Source organism: Oncorhynchus gorbuscha, linkage group LG05, assembly GCF_021184085.1.
Source record: "Oncorhynchus gorbuscha isolate QuinsamMale2020 ecotype Even-year linkage group LG05, OgorEven_v1.0, whole genome shotgun sequence".
NCBI classification, from domain to species: Eukaryota; Metazoa; Chordata; class Actinopteri; order Salmoniformes; family Salmonidae; genus Oncorhynchus; species Oncorhynchus gorbuscha.
In genome coordinates, this window is record NC_060177.1 from 86,727,827 (window position 1) to 86,749,161 (window position 21,335).

The 21,335-nt window shown below is 44.8% G+C and overlaps 1 protein-coding gene across 4 annotated transcripts in view; it reads left to right on the forward strand.

Moving 5' to 3' along the window:
- Nucleotides 1–13,553, forward strand: part of slc39a14 (solute carrier family 39 member 14) — a 53,534-nt gene extending 39,981 nt beyond the window's left edge. For 3 of the 4 annotated variants that reach the window (XM_046351422.1, XM_046351423.1, XM_046351421.1), the window contains exons 7-10: nt 3,199–3,348; nt 5,104–5,326; nt 7,499–7,683; nt 7,859–9,550. In XM_046351422.1, the coding sequence (XP_046207378.1) occupies nt 3,199–3,348; nt 5,104–5,326; nt 7,499–7,683; nt 7,859–8,011 (711 nt within the window). In that variant the 3' untranslated portion in view covers nt 8,012–9,550. Of the gene's footprint in view, nt 1–3,198; nt 3,349–5,103; nt 5,327–7,498; nt 7,684–7,858; nt 9,551–10,194 lie in introns of those variants that run through there. The other variant, XM_046351424.1, reaches the window with a different exon arrangement.
- Nucleotides 13,554–21,335: the final 7,782 nt, after the last annotated feature.

Consider the following 21,335-nt stretch of genomic DNA (forward strand, 5'->3'; position numbering starts at 1 on the left):
TCGGTGAGTCTGTAGCGTTCTGTCGGTGAGTCTGTAGCGTTCTGTCGGTGAGTCTGTAGCGTTCTGTCGGTGAGTCTGTAGCGTTCTGTCGGTGAGTCTGTAGCGGTGAGTTCTGTCGGTGAGTCTGTAGCGTTCTGTCGGTGAGTCTGTAGCGTTCTGTCGGTGAGTCTGTAGCGTTCTGTCGGTGAGTCTGTCGGTGAGTCTGTAGCGTTCTGTCGGTGAGTGAGTCTGTGAGTCTGTTCTGTCGGGGAGTCTGTAGGGTTCTGTCGGGGAGTCTGTAGCGTTCTGTCGGTGAGTCTGTAGCGTTCTGTCGGGGAGTCTGTAGGGTTCTGTCGGGGAGTCTGTAGGGTTCTGTCGGGGAGTCTGTAGCGTTCTGTCGGTGAGTCTGTAGCGTTCTGTCGGTGAGTCTGTGTAGATGGGTGAGAATGTTTAATCCATTTTTTAATTCAGGCTGTAACAACAAAATGTGGAATAAGTCAAGGGGCATGAATACGTTCTGAAGGCACAGTAAGGGAAGGGAAAGGGGAATTCCAAGTCAGTTGTACAACTGAAATGTGTCTCCTGCATTTAACCCAACCCCTCTGAATCAGAGAGGTGTCGGGGGGGGGCTGCCATAATCGATATCTACGTCTTCGGCGCCCGGGGAACACTGGGTTAACTGCTGTAACTATTCCTTCCTCTGAATATATTCTAATTTATCAGTGACTACTGTACGTGTCAGACCAACCAGCTAGACGCCGAGAGAGATGCGTCACATCGTTTAGTGTGAGACGATGATAAATCCACTGATGATAAATGAGAATTACCTTCCTGGACAGAAACCAGTTTGATTTGAAGCGACGGTGTGAACGGTCTTAAAAAGATGCTTCACATCGGTGCCATGAGAATGTGGAATAGAGACATGAGAATGTAGAATAGAGACATGAGAATGTAGAATGTAGAATAGAGACATGAGAATGTAGAATAAAGACATGAGAATGTAGAATGTGGAATAGAGACATGAGAATGTGGAATAGAGACATGAGAATGAGAATGTAGAATAGAGACATGAGAATGTGGAATAGAGACATGAAAATGAGAATGTAGAATAGAGACATGAGAATGAGAATGTAGAATAGAGACATGAGAATGTAGAATAGAGACATGAAAATGAGAATGTAGAATAGAGACATGAAAATGAGAATGTGGAATAGAGACATGAAAATGACAATGTAGAATAGAGACATGAGAATGACAATGTAGAATAGAGACATGAAAATGACAATGTAGAATAGAGACATGAAAATGACAATGTAGAATAGAGACATGAAGATGAGAATGTGGAATAGAGACATGAAAATGAGAATGTGGAATAGAGACATGAAAATGAGAATGTGGAATAGAGACATGAAAATGAGAATGTAGAATAGAGACATGAGAATGAGAATGTAGAATAGAGACATGAAAATGAGAATGTAGAATAGAGACATGAGAATGAGAATGTAGAATAGAGACATGAGAATGAGAATGTAGAATAGAGACATGAGAATGAGAATGTAGAATAGAGACATGAAAATGAGAATGTAGAATAGAGACATGAAAATGAGAATGTGGAATAGAGACATGAAAATGAGAATGTGGAATAGAGACATGAAAATGAGAATGTGGAATAGAGACATGAAAATGAGAATGTAGAATAGAGACATGAAAATGAGAATGTGGAATAGAGACATGAAAATGAGAATGTAGAATAGAGACATGAAAATGACAATGTAGAATAGAGACATGAGAATGACAATGTAGAATAGAGACATGAGAATGACAATGTAGAATAGAGACATGAAAATGAGAATGTGGAATAGAGACATGAAAATGACAATGTGGAATAGAGACATGAAAATGACAATGTGGAATAGAGACATCAAAGTGCTGTACAGACATGCAAAAATGAGAATGTGGAATAGAGACATGAAAATGAGAATGTAGAATAGAGACATGAAAATGAGAATGTGGAATAGAGACATGAAAATGAGAATGTAGAATAGAGACATGAGAATGAGAATGTAGAATAGAGACATGAAAATGAGAATGTGGAATAGAGACATGAAAATGAGAATGTAGAATAGAGACATGAAAGAACACTGTACTACCATCACTGGACCCGTCTCTGTAGCCCAGGGAAAGTCCCGGGAAGGTTGCTTAGCGACGCTAGTTTATTTATTTTACCTTTATTTTACTAGGCAAGTCAGTTAAGAACAAATTCTTATTTTCAATGACTGCCTAGGAACAGTGGGTTAACTGCCTGTTCAGGGGCAGAACGACAGATTTGTACCTTGTCAGCTCGGGGATTTGAACTTGCAACCTTTCGGTTACTAGTCCAACACTCTAACCACTAGGCTACCCTGCCGCCCCTAGTATCGGTGGATAGTTTTAATCTGGTCAGTAGTGGTTGAGGAGATGTTTATTTGATGCGTTGCTATGACCCAGAGTAACCCCTGTATGTAGTAGTGTAGTAGAGACACACACACACTCTCATGCCATCTGTCTTATGGGTCTGTTGTTGACATTGTTTGAGGTGATGCTTCCTCCTATTGGACCTTCAGCATAGTGCAGCTTTGAGCCATATGATTAAGACCTGAACTGCCAAGCCAATGTAATACCTTAACAAACACGGGTCAGGTGTGGCCTCTTAAACCAATTATATGGTCTACTTGACCCATATACTGTACAGGGGCCGACTGAAAGCTGTGCTTTAACGTGGTGTCGTTAAAATACTTTTCATGTGACTGGTATGGACTTCTGATTCCCTTGCTAATGGTCCTCTCTCTCCCTCTCTATCGCTCTCTCTCCCTCTCTCCCTCTCTCTCTCTCGCTCTCTTTCTCGCTCTCGCGAACATGTCCGTGTAGACCAATTTGGGTTTCCAATCTCTCTCTCTCTCTTGCTCTTCACAAGTGCCGTCTCAGTGCTATGATGGGGTCTAAAACCAGACTGAAGCATTTCGTATACATTGTTTGTCTTCGCGATCAGGCTTTTTTCTGGGTCAAGTCTCATGTGCAGTAGTTTAGTGTTTTCAAGGTTTAGAGGCCAGGTTTGATTATTTAGCCCAGGGAAAGTCTGGCGCTCTCTCTCTTGCTCTCGCGCTCTCTCTCGTGCTCTCCCTCTCTCTCCCTCTCTCGCTCCCTCTCTCTCGCTCTCACTCTCGCCCTCCCCCCCTCCAGGGCCATGACCACAGCCATTTCCCAGCCAATGGAGACATGGAAGAGGGCGTGACAGAGAAGCTGCAGCAGAGTGGAGAGGCGGGGCTTAACCTGCCCAAAGTGGACGGAGGAGAGGGGGACCGCATGCTCACCCCTGCACTGACCCCACCGGTGAGTGACAGACACACTCACACCACCGGTGAGAGAGACACTCACCTCCACACTGACACCACCGGTGAGAGAGACACTCACCTCCACACTGGCACCACCGGTGAGAGAGACACTCACCTCCACACTGACCCCACCGGTGAGAGAGACACTCACCTCCACACTGACCCCACCGGTGAGAGAGACACTCACCTCCACACTGACACCACCGGTGAGAGAGACACTCACCTCCACACTGACACCACCGGTGAGAGAGACACTCACCTCCACACTGACACCACCGGTGAGACAGACACTCACCTCCACACTGACCCCACCGGTGAGAGAGACACTCACCTCCACACTGACCCCACCGGTGAGACAGACACTCACCTCCACACTGACACCACCGGTGAGACAGACACTCACCTCCACACTGACCCCACCGGTGAGAGAGAAACTCACCTCCACACTGACCCCACCGGTGAGACAGACACTCACCTCCACACTGGCACCACCGGTGAGAGAGACACTCACCTACATCTTAAGATACTTTTGGTCATGTAGTGTATGTGGACACCTGATCGTCGAAGAGAATTAGTGAGGTCTGGCTCGCAGTTGGCTTTCCAATTCATCTCAAAGGTGTTCAATGGGGTTGAGGTCAGGTGTCTGTGCAGGCCAGTCAAGGTGTTCCACAGTGGTCTCAACAAACCATTTTTTTTATGGACATCGCTTTGTGCACGAGTGCACTCCACAAAGTTGGAAGCACAGAATCGTCTAGAATGTCTATACTGTAGCGTTCAGATTTCCCTTCACTTGAACTAAGAGGCCTAGCCTGAACCATGAAAAACAGCCCCAGACCATTATTCCTCCTCCACCAAACTTTACAGTTGGCTCTATGTGTTGGGGCAGTTAGCCTCTCTGTAACTAGAACAACAGTAGTTCGTGCCCTCCTCTCGGCTAGTGGTGCCCTGAGCTCAATGTTGAGAGGTGAGAGATAAGTTATATACTCCTAGAAAGCTGTGACTCTCCTCTCTGTAACTAGAACAACAGTAGTTGCTTTGAAATTACGTTTTTCAGCAACAGTTATATGCTTTGCTTATCAAAATGCACCTCTTTCTCCTCTGTGCGCACAGTGGCGAGAGGGAGTGAAAGTGGCTCGCTCATTGAGCATCCAACAGAGAAACAGGGACAGGCTGATACTTTCATAGCAGGAATCAACATAATGGATAGGAGATTACTGTTGGCCAAATAATGGTTTTAGAACAAAACAATCTGCAGGAACGTTGTGTAGCAAAATCGGAGGAAATTACCGACCAAAGCAAAATGCTTCGGTAAGATCAGGGGATTGTCGGTAAGAGCAGGGGAACGTCGGTAAGAGCGGGGGATTGTCGGTAAGAGCGGGGGATTGTCGGTAAGAGCAGGGGATTGTCGGTAAGAGCGGGGGATTGTCGGTAAGAGCAGGGGATTGTCGGTAAGAGCGGGGGATTGTCGGTAAGAGCGGGGGATTGTCGGTAAGAGCGGGGGATTGTCGGTAAGATCAGGGGAACGTCGGTAAGAGCAGGGGATTGTCGGTAAGAGCAGGGGATTGTCGGTAAGAGCAGGGGAACGTCGGTAATTGTCCCAGCTCTAAAACACACATACTCACCCAGCACGTACCCCACCAGTGTGAGAGCGCGAGCGCACACACACGCCGTCACACATACTCACTCACACGCCCGCACCGAACCCACCGGTGAGTCATACACTCTCCCTCACACCTCTCCTCCTCTCCAACAGGACTCTCAGAGCCTGGGTGGAGGGAACAGCAGAGGAGGCTGCTATTGGCTGAAGGGTACAGCATACTCTGACATCGGCACTCTGGCCTGGATGATCACGTTGAGCGACGGGCTCCATAACTTCATCGACGGCCTGGCCATCGGAGCCTCCTTCACTGCCTCGACCTTCCAGGGCATCAGCACCTCCGTGGCTATACTCTGTGAGGAGTTTCCCCATGAACTGGGTGAGTGTTACAGTCTAATGAATGGGTCCAGCACCCCAAAAACAAAAGACCTCTAGAAAGTAAATTTTAATGATTTATAATGTTTGGGCTTACAGTGCATTAGGAAAGTATTCAGACCCCTTGACTTTTACCACATTTTGTAACGTTACAGTCTTATTCTAAAATGGAATAAAGACTTCTTTTTTTTTTACTCATCAATCTACACACAGTACCCCATAATGACATCACTACGCCCCATAATGACATCACAGTACCCCATAATGACATCACTACGCCCCATAATGACATCACAGTACCCCATAATGACATCACTACGCCCCATAATGACATCACAGTACCCCATAATGACATCACAGTACCCCATAATGACATCACAGTACCCCATAATGACATCACAGTACCCCATAATGACATCACTACGCCCCATAATGACATCACAGTACCCCATAATGACATCACTACGCCCCATAATGACATCACAGTACCCCATAATGACATCACTACGCCCCATAATGACATCACAGTACCCCATAATGACATCACAGTACCCCATAATGACATCACAGTACCCCATAATGACATCACTACGCCCCATAATGACATCACAGTACCCCATAATGACATCACTACGCCCCATAATGACATCACAGTACCCCATAATGACATCACTACGCCCCATAATGACATCACAGTACCCCATAATGACAAAATGAAAACTGTTTTTTAGACCCTTTGCTATGAGAGTTGAAATTGAGCTTAGGTCCATCCTGTTTCCTTTGATCATACTTGAGATGTTTCTACAACTTGATTGGAGTACACCTGCGGTAAATTAAATTGATTGGACATGATTTGGAAAGGCACACACCTGTCTATATAAGGTCCCACAGTTGACAGTGAATGTCAGAGCAAAAACCAAGCCATGAGGTTGAAGGAATTGTCCGTAGAGCTCTGAGACAGGATTGTGTCGAGGCACAGATCTGGGGAAGGGTACATCCGCATTGAAGTTTCCCAAGAACACAGTGGCCTCCATCATTCTTAAATGGAAGAACCACCAAGACTCTTCCTAGAGCTGGCCAAACTGAGCAGTCGATGGAGAAGGGCCTTGGTCAGGGAGGTGACCAAGAACCCGATGGTCACTCTGACAGAGCTCCAGAGTTCCTCTGTGGAGATGGAAGAACCTTCCAGAAGGACAACCATCTCTGCTGCACTCCACCAATCAACCCTTTATGGTAGAGTGGCCAGACAGAAGCCACTCCTCAGTAAAAGGCACATGACAGACCACTTGGAGTTTGCCAAAAGGCACCTAAAGGACTCTGACAGTGAGAAACAAGTTTCTCTGGTCTGATGAAACCAAGGTTTAACTCTTTTGCCTGAATGCCAAGCGTCATATCTGGAGAAAATCTGGCACCATCCTTACGGTGAAGCGTGGTGGTGGCGGCGGCATGCTGTGGAGATGCTTTTCAGCTGCAGGGACTGGGAGACTAGTCAGAATCAAGGGAAAGATGAACGGTGTAATGTACAAAGAGGTCCTTGATGAAAACCTGCTCCAGAGCACTGGGGCAAAGGTTCGTCTTCCAACAGGACAACGACCCTAATCACACAGCCAAGACAACACAGGAGTGGCTTCGGGACAAGTCTCAGCAGAGACCTGAAAATAGCTGTGCAGCGACGCTCCCCATCCAACCTGACAGACCTTGAGAGGATCTGTAGAGAAGAATGGGAGAAAGTCCCCAGATACAGGTGTGGCAAGCTTGTAGCGTCAAACCCAAGAAGACTGGAGGCTGTAATCGCTGCCAAAGACACTTCAACAAAGTACTGAGTAAATGGTCTGAATACTTATGTAAATGTCATATTTCAGTTTTTAATACATTAGCAAGAATTTCTACACCTGTTTTTGCTTTGTCATTATGGGGTATTGTGATGTCATTATGGGGTATTGTGATGTCATTATGGGGTATTGTGTGTAGATTGATGAGGGAAAAAACAATTTAATCCATTTTAGAATAAGGCTGTAACGTAACAAAATGTGGAAAATGTCAAGGGGTCTGAATACTTTCCCAAGTATAAGTAGGCTTATGTGAATCCAGCACTCTTCCACCTATCCAAGCAATATATGTCTGGTGGTGCTGATATTGTCCTCTTCTCTCTCACCATCTCCTTCTCTCCCTCCAGGAGACTTTGTGATCTTGTTGAATGCTGGGATGAGCATCCAGCAGGCTCTGTTCTTTAACTTCCTGTCAGCCTGCTGCTGCTACCTGGGCATGGGTTTTGGCATCCTGGCAGGAAACAGCTTCTCACCTCAATGGATCTTTGCCCTGGCAGGGGGCATGTTCCTCTACATCGCCCTGGCAGACATGGTGAGAGAGGGGATGGGCGTAGGGGGGTCCGGTGGAGTGAGGGGGGGTCTGTTTGTGTGTCCACTGATAATAGATATGGAGCACAACATACCGTTTGCCCATCCAGTGTTATGTCTAAGGATAACTCTGTGTGTGTGGGCAATAAGTAACTTACCTGCCCCCCCTCTATCCGTAGTTCCCGGAGATGAACGAGGTGAGTCGTGAGGAGGAGGAGGCAGGGGGAAGCAGCTTCCTTGTGACCTTCATCATCCAGAACGCGGGCCTCCTAACCGGCTTTGCCATCATGCTCCTACTGACCACCTACTCTGGAGCCATCACTATAGACTAGCATTAGTATTCACACAACTACACCCTGTCGGTTTTCACCAGATCCAACCGCTTTCAACTGTAATGATTCCTTTTGGAGCTGAATGGAAATGCCCGCCCCTCCCTCCCCAGGCTCCCTCCCCAGGCCCCATTTTGCCCCCGATTCTCCCTCGGGACTTTAGAGACCCGGGGCTTCGGTACTAGTGCGGCAGGAACGCACCCTATAAGACTTAAGCAGTTCCCAAATGCAGTAGCTACTAGTACACTGGCAGGGGAACAGGCCTCCCTCATCTCTCTTGGGCCTTCTCTGACCCCCCTAGTATATTGGCAGGGGAACAGGCCTCCCTCATCTCTCTTGGGCCTTCTCTGACCCCCCTAGTATATTGGCAGGGGAACAGGCCTCCCTCATCTCTCTTGGGCCTTCTCTGACCCCCCTTGTACACTGACAGGGGTACCACCCTCCCTCATCTCTCTTGGGCCTTCTCTGACCCCCCTAGTACACTGACAGTGGTACCACCCTCCCTCATCTCTCTTGGGCCTTCTCTGACCCCCCTTGTACACTGACAGGGGTACCACCCTCCAGCTATGTCTCTTGGGCCTTCACTGACCCCCCTTGTACACTGACAGGGGTACCACCCTCCATCTATGTCTCTTGGGCCTTCTCTGACCGCCCTAGTACACTGACAGTGGTACCACCCTCCCTCATCTCTCTTGGGCCCTCTCTGACCCCCCTTGTACACTGACAGGGGTACCACCCTCTATCTATGTCTCTTGGGCCTTCTCTGACCCCCCTTGTACACTGACAGTGGTACCACCCTCCCTCATCTCTCTTGGGCCTTCTCTGACCCCCCTTGTACACTGACAGGGGTACCACCCTCCCTCATCTCTCTTGGGCCCTCTCTGACCCCCCTTGTACACTGACAGGGGTACCACCCTCCCTCATCTCTCTTGGGCCTTCTCTGACCCCCCTAGTACACTGACAGTGGTACCACCCTCCCTCATCTCTCTTGGGCTTTCTCTGACCCCCCTTGTACACTGACAGGGGTACCACCCTCCAGCTATGTCTCTTGGGCCTTCTCTGACCCCCCTTGTACACTGACAGGGGTACTACCCTCCATCTATGTCCCTTGGGCCTTCTCTGACCCCCCTAGTACACTGACAGGGGTACCACCCTCCCTCATTTCTCTTGGGCCTTCTCTGACCCCCCTTGTACACTGACAGTGGTACCATCCTTCCTCATCTCTCTTGGGCCTTCTCTGACCCCCCTAGTACACTGACAGGGGTACCACCCTCCCTCATCTCTCTTGGGCCTTCTCTGACCCCCCTTGTACACTGACAGTGGTACCACCCTCCCTCATCTCTCTTGGGCCTTCTCTGACCCCCCTAGTACACTGACAGGGGTACCACCCTCCCTCATCTCTCTTGGGCCTTCTCTGACCCCCCTAGTACACTGACAGGGGTACCACCCTCCCTCATCTCTCTTGGGCCTTCTCTGACCCCCCTAGTACACTGACAGGGGTACCAGCCTCCCTCATCTCTCTTGGGCCTTCTCTGACCCCCCTAGTACACTGACAGGGGTACCACCCTCCCTCATCTCTCTTGGGCCTTCTCTGACCCCCTAGTACACTGACAGGGGTACCAGCCTCCCTCATCTCTCTTGGGCCTTCTCTGACCCCCTAGTACACTGACAGGGGTACCACCCTCCCTCATCTCTCTTGGGCCTTCTCTGACCCCCCTAATACACTGACAGGGGTACCAGCCTCCCTCATCTCTCTTGGGCCTTCTCTGACCCCCCTAGTACACTGACAGGGGTACCACCCTCCCTCATCTCTCTTGGGCCTTCTCTGACCCCCCTAATACACTGACAGGGGTACCACCCTCCCTCATCTCTCTTGGGCCTTCTCTGACCCCCCTAGTACACTGGCAGGGGAACAGGCCTCCCTCATCTCTCTTGGGCCTTCTCTGACCAGCCCTCCCCTTGCCAGCTAGGTGACTAGCCTAGAGATCCCTTTCCCCTCTGTTCTATGCCACCTGCAGGGACAGGAACGGGTCATAGGCAGGGGGGTAGGACCCTCATATTATCTCCTATGCTGATGACCAACAGACATGCAATATCTACAAACCATTTATTCAAACACAGTTCATATATAAACTATAACTAGGTATAAATAAAGTTATTTAATCAAACACTTCCTTGTTCCCCAGACTACTGAGAGACCATTTCGGCTCTACAAAGACTCTTGCTGTTGTCATGGAGATCATTCTGTCGTTGGTTAGTTTGGACATGCATGATGAGCGTCGAGTTGGACATTTTGAGCAACCAGGGGTGTATTCATTACGGAAACCGTTTGAGAACCAAACGGTAGCAAACAGAGCAAATGGAACGAAATGTTAAGGAACCTACCAGAATTTGTCCAATAGAAACGGTTGTTTGGTTTCTGTTGCAAAACATTTTTGCAACAGAATCAGCGTAATGATTACACCCCAGGGTCCAGTGACGTGGAAATAGTGTATTTATGTTACCCTTATGCCTCTGAGTGCCCATGGGCCAAACTACGGTGGCCTGCGCAGCACAATCAGGTAATAGCAGTTGTATTGTAGACATCCTTGGACCTTTTTTCATTGTCAGAGTGCAAACCCTTTTTTCATTACATACCAAAAAGAAAGTGTTCCATATATATATATATATATATGATGCACAGATCAACTGGAAAGTTGAGCAAGCCGCCGTGAAAAAGATCAAATCCTTTCCCCAACATAGGACTGATGTGTCTGTTATGTTTTACTTCAGGAGGAACCAGACAAATGCAACACGTGTGAATTTTAACCACAACATGTGGACAGACCGTTTATGATGGACTCCACTGGGACTTGTTTTTCCTCCAAAGTGTGAAGAACAAGAACCTCCTCTGATTTGTAGCTTTCTGTCCTGGTTTCCTCGGTTGACATTGTTCTCTACTAAGATCTCAGCAAATAGCTCCCTATTATAGTACACTTCCTAAAATAAGGTTTTCTGTAGGGAATGGAGTGCCATTTTGGACAAAGCCTATGTTTGATGGATGGATGGACTATGGTGGCACCTGAAGCCACGGTCTATTTCTCCCAATCAGTTCCCCCATCTAGCTAACCGTCTGTGCCCTTCATATGTCGTTGACCTGATTTTTCTAAGACTCTATTCTCTATGAATGCAATCCTCCATTCCTTATCCATACCGTTGTCATTTTGAGATAACGTCTATTGTTGTATTATTTGTATGTAATGAATGAATGTTTAGAATCAAAGACCGTACACCCAGAATCATAGTCACACTTAAAGGAGGAGTTCACTATTTTACAAGATAATGTTGAGATGGTTCCTCACCCTGAACATAGTCAATGGGCCAGGAGAAACTGTAATCCATGGTTCAGTTTTCTTTAAACAGCCACAACAAACTTCAGCTTTTACCCCACCGCTGGCTAGAAATCGCTGGAAGTGATGGGCAGCTATTAAAAAGTCAAATGTCCAAATCGCCCAAAATCAATTCTATATTTTGTTTGCTGTAACTTTAAAGTGATTTGGCCTTTAAAAAGAAAAAACATGCTCACAGCTCCAACCACTTCCATAGATGTTTAGCTAGCGGTGGCCACAGTTGGTAATGGCTGTTTAATGAAAACCAAATGTTTTATTTAACTAGGCAAGTCAGTTAAGAACAAATTATTGGGCCTCCCGAGTGGCGCAAGACACTGCATCGCTGTGCCACTAGAGATTCTGGGTTCAGGCTCTGTCGCAGCCGGCCGCGACAGGGAGACCCATGGTGCTGTGCACAATTGCCCCAGCGCTGTTAGGGTGAAGGTTTGGCCGGCAGGGATGTCCTTGTCCCATCGCGCACTAGCGACCCCTGTGGCGGGCCGGGCACAGTGCACCCTGACACATTAATGCGGCTGGCTTCCTCGTTAAATGGGCATTGTGTCAAGAAGCAGTGCAGGTTGTGTTGGGAGAGGCGGTCAAGAGCTGTGCGTTCTCCGAAACACAACCAAGCCGCGCTGCTTCTTGACAACAATGCCCATTTAACGAGGAAGCCAGCCGCATCAATGTGTCGGAGAAAACACTGTGTCCGGGTGCACTCCTGCACCATAGACTACTTTTAGGTGAGGAACCATCTAACAAAAAGTTGTAAAATACTGAACTACTCCATTTTTAAGATGTTTTTGTCCTTATCCAACACCCTATAGAAACCATCTCACTCCTTCAATGACGTGAGGGTGTCATTCATGTAGCAATGCCCAAACCACATGGTTGAATTTGTAAGGCTTGCCATGTTTTCGCCTGTAATGAATATTCAGCTTCTACAATGTCAATGGTTGATTAGATCAGTGAGTTATGAAGTACGTATTATAATATAATACGTATTATATTAGTGCTGTGGTCATGACAGTGCTATAGGGTTATATAACAGTTGCTAGGAAGAGAAGTTATAAGTTAACAGTTGCTATAGCTTTGCCACCAGGGACCGGTGGGGTAGTAACAAAAATGTGATGTGACATGAGGTCAACAAAACTGTTAAGACCGTGATGATGCAGGACGAGTGGGCTTCCTCAGTCTCGACAGAATGAATTGTACCATTTAGCAGATGCAATTGTGTGTAATATTATAAGTGACCCCTAGAGGGAGACACTGCCTCTGAAATGAATCAGCATAAAGCGGTGGAGGATATTTCCCCTCCTTCATTGAATATTTGCTCAGAGCTGTACTATAGTTGCTATGCATTGACTTCAATGTCGGTCTACAATTTATCTTGTTTTTATTGGCATAGAATAGATTAAAATCCTAAAGATTAGGTGAGTAATTGCTCTTTCCCTTTTCTGAGGTAATCTATATGAAATAAACCATCTCATGAATTGTACAATGGCAACCATAATGTATTGGAACATTTTGAAACGGTTAGTTGTATGGATAATCAGCGTTATTGTTTAAGCCATAATGTTTTGAAATGCATTTTACATTTTAAGTTTATGCACATTACACACTTCTTTTGTTTTAGAAATACAAGCCATGTGAAACTAGACAATGCTGCACTATTTTTGTTGTATTTATTCATTTTCTTCTTAGCGATCATTTTACATTTTTTGCACATGTAAAACAGATTTGTTAGTCATATGGATACATCAATACAACACGTATGAAATCAGAGTACATACACAGTCAAACACACATTTCCACCTCGACGTCTTCAGTCTCCATTTCGACAAGTCCTTACCTCCATGCAGGATTTTGCTGTCTGAAACACTTAATTGTGTGTGACTAACCAGGGTTGGTGTCAATTCAGAACGTAAACCAAATTCCAATACCGAATGTTGTTAATTGAGAATTTGATTTGGAATTTCGGTTTACTTCCTGAATTCAAATGGAATTGACCCCAACTCCGATTCAAACTGACTTTAGACTTTTTAAAGAAGTTATTTATTGGTGACGTAAATATGTCAGACTCCTGAGAATAGTGGTGTCAAGGAAGTGTTGTACTTTTTGCAGTGTGTTGTGGGAGCAGGGAACATGTATTTTTTTTATAAACAATTTTCCTAAATTAACTCGTGTCTCATTACTTTGTTACACAATATACAAGGTATAACGTTAAAAGTGCTTCATAAAGTATATTTTTTAGAAGTAATACATATATTCTAAACAGATATATGTATTATGAACTTATAAATTAACGTTTTAAAGCTTGTGCTTTTCCAAATGTGACTTTTTTTTACCACCTTTTCATAATACATGATATTTGCTTATGAATTATTTCTGAAGTACTATAGGCACTAAGAGGTTTTGTAATAATGGGTGTTTATAAACGCTTCAACGTAATTCACTTCACCCCGAACATGGAGCTGCGTACGTCTGATGTAAACATGCTTGGGCACTTCCGGCTAGCACCGAACAGTGGCACAGTTCATAATGGCCATAGATTACAAAAGAGGTGAGTTTATCATTGTGCTTATGGACAATGACATGGTTTAATGGGTTTAACCAATGCTTTGTAGCTAAGCTTGCTAGTACGTACAAACCAACTCGTTTTGAGCCGAATGATTAGCCAGCTCACTATGTGTAGCTTCTTTGAACAAAACTTTCAGAGTTAAAGTTCAAAAGGAAATCAGTCCATTTGAAATACATTCATAAGGCTCTAATATGGATTTCATATGACGGAATACATATATGCATCTGGTCACAGAAACCTTTTAAAGAAAAGAAGTAGGGTTGTGGATCAGAAAACCAGTCAGTATCTGGTGTGACCACCATTTGTCTCATGCAGCATGACACATCTACTTCACAGAGTTGATCAGGTTGTTGATTTTGACCTGTGGAATATTGTCCCACTCCTCTTCAATGTCTGTGCGAAGTTGCTGGATATTGGCGGGAACTGGAACACGCTGTTGTACACATCGATCCAGAGCATCCCAAACATGCTCAGTGGGTGTTGACATGTCTGGTGAGTATGCAGGCCATGGAAGAACTGGCACATTTTAAGCTTCCAGGAATTGTGTACAGATCCTTGTGACATGGGGCATTGCATTATCATAATGAAACATGAGATGATGGCGGCAGATGAATGGCACGAGTCGAGCGACAATGGGCCTCAGGATCTCGTCACGGTATCTCTGCGTTCTAATTGCTGTTGATAAAATGCAATTGTGTTTGTTATCCGTGGCTTATGCCTGCTCATACCATAACCCCACTGCCACCATGGGGCACTCTGTTCACAACGTGGACATAAGCAAACCGCTCGCCCACATCTGCCCGGTAGAGTTGAAACCGGGATTCATCTATGAAGAGCACACTTCTCCAGCGTACCAGGAAGGAAGTCTGTTACGACTCCGAACTGCAGTCAGGTCAAGACCCTGGTGAGAACGACGAGCATGCAGATGAGCTTCCCTGAGATGGTTCCTGACAGTTTGTGCAGAAATTCTTCAGTTGTGCAAGCCCACAGTTTCATCAGCTGTCTGGGTGTCTGGTCTCATGATCCCGCAGGGGAAGAAGCCGGATGAGGATGATCCTGGGCTGGCGTGGTTACATGTGGTCTGCGGTTGTGAGGACAGTTGCAAGTACTGCCAAATTCTCTAAAATGACAAGAGGTGGCTTATGGTAGAAAAATGAACATTCAATTATCGGGCAACAGCTCTGGGGGACATTCCTGCAGTCAGCATGCCAATAGCACACTCAATTAAAAATGTAGACATCTATGGCATTGTGTTGTGACAAAACTGCAATTTTTTGAGTGGCCTTCTATTGTCCCCAGCACCTAGCCACTTTAAACTATGCCACTTTATATCATGTTTACATACCCTACATTACTCATCTCATATGTATATAATGTACTCTATACCATCCACTGCATCTTGCCTGTGCCGCCCGGCCATCGCTCATCCATATACACTGCTCAAAAAAATAAAGGGAACACTAAAATAACATCCTAGATCTGAATGAATGAAAATATTCTTATTAAATACTTTTTTCTTTACATAGTTGAATGTGCTGGCAAATGCCAAACGTCCTGCACTGTGTTGGGCTGTAAGCACAACCCCCACCTGTGGACGTCGGGCCCTCATTACCAACCTCATGGAGTCTGTTTCTGACCGTTTGAGCAGACACATGCACATTTGTGGCCTGCTGGAGGTCATTTTGCAGGGCTCTGGCAGTGCTCCTCCTTGCACAAAGGTGAAGGTAGCGGTCTTGCTGCTGGGTTGTTGCCCTCCTACGGCCTCCTCCACGTCTCCTGATGTACTGGCCTGTCTCCTGGTAGCGCCTCCATGCTCTGGACACTACGCTGACAGACACAGCAAACCTTCTTGCCACAGCTCGCATTGATGTACCATCCTGGATGAGCTGCATTACCTGAGCCACTTGTGTGGGTTGTAGACTCCGTCTCATGCTACCACTAGAGTGAAAGCACCGCCAGCATTCAAAAGTGACCAAAACAAAACATCAGCCAGGAAGCATAGGAACTGAGAAGTGGTCTGTGGTCACCACCTGCAGAACCACTCCTTTATTGGGGGTGTCTTGCTAAATGCCTATAAATTCCACCCGGGGTCTATTCCATTTGCACAACAGCATGTGAAATTTATTGTCAATCAGTGTTGCTTCCTATGTGGACAGTTTGATTTCACAGAAGTGTGATTGACTTGGAGTTACATTGTGTTGTTTAAGTGTTCCCTTTATTTTTTTGAGCAGTGTATATTTGTATGTACATACTCTTACTCATACTCATTCCTTTACACTTGTGTGTATAAGGTAGTTTTTGTGAAATTGTTAGATTACTTGTTATGACTGCATGGTCGGAACTAGAAGCACAAGCATTTTGCTATACTTGCATTAACATCTGCTAACCATGTGTATGTGACCAATACAATTTTATTTGATTTGAAGGTGCACCTGTGTAATGATCATGCTGTTTAAATCAGCTTCTTGATATGCCACACCTGTCAGGTGGATGGATTATTCTGGCAAATGAGAACTACTCACTAACATGGATGTAAACAAATTTGTGGACAAAATCTGAGAGAAATAAGATTTTTGTTTGTATGGAACATTTCTGGGATCTTTTATTTCAGCTCATGCAATATGGGACCAACACTTTACATATTTTTGTTCTGTATAGTTAACTAGCTAACTATCTGTAGCTAACTAGATTGCTAACTAGCTAGGTCTTCCTTTGCCAGTGCCACATTGATTTGGTGTATCCACTTCCTAGATTATGCACAACCTGTCATGTAAACGACAGTATTTATGCCAGCTACAGAAACCGTTGCCGATCTTACAAGCTAGTTAGTTAGCTACTACTACTCTAACCCCTAATGATTGTAGCTAGCTAGCTTCATCATCCACATTTTTTTATTTACTCAGCTGTTAGCCAAACTGGGAATTGGCTAACTTAGTCTGCAGGCTAACTAACTAGTTCGATGTGTGTCTCATCCATTTAGCTAATACAGCTAGCTATCCATCACTATATTAGAATAATCAACTTGAACTTGAGAGAAGCAATGGTGTGTGCCATGATAGAGCATGGCGCTTGTAACGCCAGGGTAGTGGGTTCGATTCCCGGGACCACCCATATGTAGAATGTATGCACACATGACTGTAAGTTGCTTTGGATAAAAGTGTCTGCTAAATGGCATATATTATATATTATTCTTGATGAGCAAAAGGTGACAGAGGTTAGCTAACGTTATTTGCCTCCTGTGAAAGGAGCGCAACCAGTCCTTCCTGGTAAGACTATTCCCTCAGGTACATTATGTTATGTCCATAGCTGTGGTTGTCACATCACAAACCAATTGCCTGGTGTCTGATTGGCTTCTCATTAGTGAGAGGCTGCTACTCTGAGGTATTGTTTTCTCATTAGATTAGTGAGAGGCTGCTACTCTGAGGTATTGGTTTCTCATTAGTGAGAGGCTGCTACTCTGAGGTATTGGTTTCTCATTAGTGAGAGGCTGCTACTCTGAGGTATTGTTTTCTCATTAGATTAGTGAGAGGCTGCTACTCTGAGGTATTGGTTTCTCATTAGATTAGTGAGAGGCTGCTACTCTGAGGTATTGGTTTCTCATTAGATTAGTGAGAGGCTGCTACTCTGAGGTATTGGTTTCTCATTAGATTAGTGAGAGGCTGCTACTCTGAGGTATTGGTTTCTCATTAGTGAGAGGCTGCTACTCTGAGGTATTGGTTTCTCATTAGTGAGAGGCTGTTACTCTGAGGTATTGGTTTCTCATTAGTGAGAAGCTGCTACTCTGAGATATTGGTTTCTCATTAGTGAGAAGCTGCTACTCTGAGATATTGGTTTCTCATTAGTGAGAAGCTGCTACTCTGAGATATTGGTTTCTCATTAGTGAGAGGCTGCTACTCTGAGGTATTGGTTTCTCATTAGATTAGTGAGAGGCTGCTACTCTGAGGTATTGGTTTCTCATTAGTGAGAGGCTGCTACTCTGAGGTATTGGTTTCTCATTAGTGAGAGGCTGTTACTCTGAGGTATTGGTTTCTCATTAGTGAGAAGCTGCTACTCTGAGATATTGGTTTCTCATTAGTGAGAAGGCTGCTACTCTGAGATATTGGTTTCTCATTAGTGAGAGGCTGCTACTCTGAGGTATTGGTTTCTCATTAGTGAGAGGCTGCTACTCTGAGGTATTCAGTATTTCCTCTAGGATCTTTGTTTGTTAGTGGTGGCAGAATGATGACATGCTAGCTGTTCCCATAGACTTCCAGTCATAGAGCCAACTACTATCCAGCAGCACAACACCCTGCGTCCCACTGCTGGCTCAGAACCGGCTCAATTCGTCGGGGCTCTGCAAGATGTCAAAAAAACGTTCCACAGGCATGCTGACCCATGTTGTCTCCAATGCTTCCCACCGTTGTGTAAAGAAGGCTGGATGTGCTTTGGTTGGCAGACGATTCTTTATACACACAGGAAACTGTTGAGCATGAAAAACCCAGCAACGTTGCAGTTCTTGACACAAACCGGTGCACCCACCCAGTCATACCCCCCCCCCACACACACACACAAGCAAAGAAATACACTACAGGCACTCCTCTCATCGTCATACTGAGCAGCACCTAACCCAAACCTTTACCCTGAACCGGGTTTGTATCCTAATCCCATTCCTCCCCATATACTGATACATCAGTCTTTCTTCTCTTGTTTGAACCCATCCGTTTTTTTATTAATGTTTTGTTTAGTCTGATATTTTGATAGTTTTTTCAAATGTAAAGTGACTTCATGGTCTTTAAAAAGCGCTACATAAGTCCCATTTATTATGTAATGATTATTATGTAATGGAAAGAGCAGCAGCAAACTATTGTTATACTATACTTAATATGTTATTTCACCACGTGGTGAACCCTGGGCCCTCCCCATATATTACAGTTATACTATACTATACTTAATATGTTATTTCACCACGTGGTGAACCCTGGCCCCTCCCCATAAACTATTGTTATACTATACTTAATATGTTATTTCACCACGTGGTGAACCCTGGCCTCTCCACATAAACTATTGTTATACTATACTTAATGTTATTTCACCACATGGTGAACCCTGGGCCTTCCCCATATATTACAGTTATACTATACTTAATATGTTATTTCACCATGTGGTGAACCCTGGGCCCTTAAAGAAGGACAAACAAACATTGTTTCCTGACTGACTGAAGGACACTTTGTTTACTGATTGACTGACTGGGTGAAATTCTTTCATGCACTCCCCGATCTTAGTCCCATTAATTTAAAATTAATACGAACTTGAAAATGGTACCTGATAGTCTGTATCAAATTAGCCCCCAGCTATAAAAACGTAAATTAATTATTGAGATTATTCTGTCCAGTGTGTAGACGTGTTTTGATGGACACAGCCAGTTAGCAACACATTGTTAACCATGCGTTGTACCATAAAGGATAAACATCATTTTAAATGTATTTTCTAAAGACTGTTAGGTTTCACATGTATTCAAATGTCTTTGACTGAACATTTCTCTGTAAAGAAACGCATGGAATTCCAGGACAGATTCAAAGAACATTAGAATGCCCTTCTAGAATGTTATCTCTTCCTCAGGTCTTGACATGTACACAGACACTCCCTATCACACATACACATAACATACCAGCCAGTGAGAGAGGGGGTGGAGGGTGGCAGAGAACACAGTAACATCATTGTACAATAATACTACTTTCACACAGGATTTACGGTATTTTACCACACACTTTTTTTTTATATGTGCAATGTTTATATGACCCATTTAGAAACAGGAGCATTTTTACCACATTCTTGCCTGTATAGCCTTTTGTACCTTCCGTGTGCATGCCGATGACGACTGGTGGGAGTGGTGTGCAGATGTGGGTGAGGTTTATTTGAATAAATCCATTGAATATACACCATCAAAAATAAATCCATAATTAATTTGTTTAGGCATGTCCCAAGAAACATAACATTAATAAAATATATTTATAAAACAATCAAATGTCAAATGAATGAAATCAATAGTTCACTATGTTGTTAATTAAAACAGATAAAACACACCTACCCTGATCACAGTCAACACATATTTTACATTAAGAATATAACGGCATAAAAGAGACAAAAAATACATCATATTTTCCTACACAATTTGTCATGGGAACTTAACACTGTCATGTAAAAAATATTTTGAAACAGCCTTCATCTCTTTCCTAGCCTCTGCTTTGTTAGGGAGCAGGGTTAGGTTCTTCATCTCTTTCCTAGCCTCTGCTTTGTTAGGGAGCAGGGTTAGGTTCTTCATCTCTTTCCTAGCCTCTGCTTTGTTAGGGAGCAGGGGTAGGTTCTTCATCTCTTTCCTAGCCTCTGCTTTGTTAGGGAGCAGGGGTAGGTTCTTCATCTCTTTCCTAGCCTCTGCTTTGTTAGGGAGCAGGGGTAGGTTCTTCATCTCTTTCCTAGCCTCTGCTTTGTTAGGGAGCAGGGGTAGGTTCTTCATCTCTTTCCTAGCCTCTGCTTTGTTAGGGAGCAGGGGTAGGTTCTTCATCTCTTTCCTAGCCTCTGCTTTGTTAGGGAGCAGGGTTAGGTTCTTCATCTCTTTCCTAGCCTCTGCTTTGTAGGAAGTATGTAAGAAGTATGTGCCAAGATTGGAAAGTTAGTTGTTTTTCATGAACCAAGGTCGGCTTTTGTTATATTATAATGAAAGTCTATTTGAACTCACAGGCTCTGGTATTTGAGAAATATGATTGACTGAATATTTCCTAGCCTCTGCTTTGTTAGGGACAGGGGTTTCTCCTTTTTGCCTCTGCTTTGTGGTCAGGGGAGGTTCTCGCCTTTGTTTCCAACTCCTTTATATCTTTACTGACTAGTTTAAGTGTGCCCAGTTTATCATCTATCAACTTTAGCAAGTCGGTTTCTAGACTTACCATTCCCCGTTGGAGTAAAGCCTAGATCGTCGGTTTCTAGACTTACCATTCCCCTTGGAGTAAAGCCTAGATCGTTGGTTTCTAGACTTACCATTCCCCTTGGAGTAAAGCCTAGATTGTCGGTTTCTAGACATACCATTCCCCTTGGAGTAAAGCCTAGATCGTCATCTTTCTAGCCTTGCTTTTCAGGGGTTGGAAAAATGTATAAAGTCTGAGAAAGTTAGTTGTTTTTCACTTACCATTCCCCGGAGGAGTAAAGTCTAGATCGTCGGTTTCTACACTTACCATTCCCTTTTTTGCGGAGGATGATTGACTGAATATTTCCACGACACTTTCTCCTTTTTTGCGGCTTTGTGGTCACTCGTCACGAGGCTTGCCTTCCAACTCCTTTATATCTTTACTGACTAGTTTAAGTGTGCCCAGTTTATCATCTATCAACTTTAAAGCCTAGATAAAGCCTA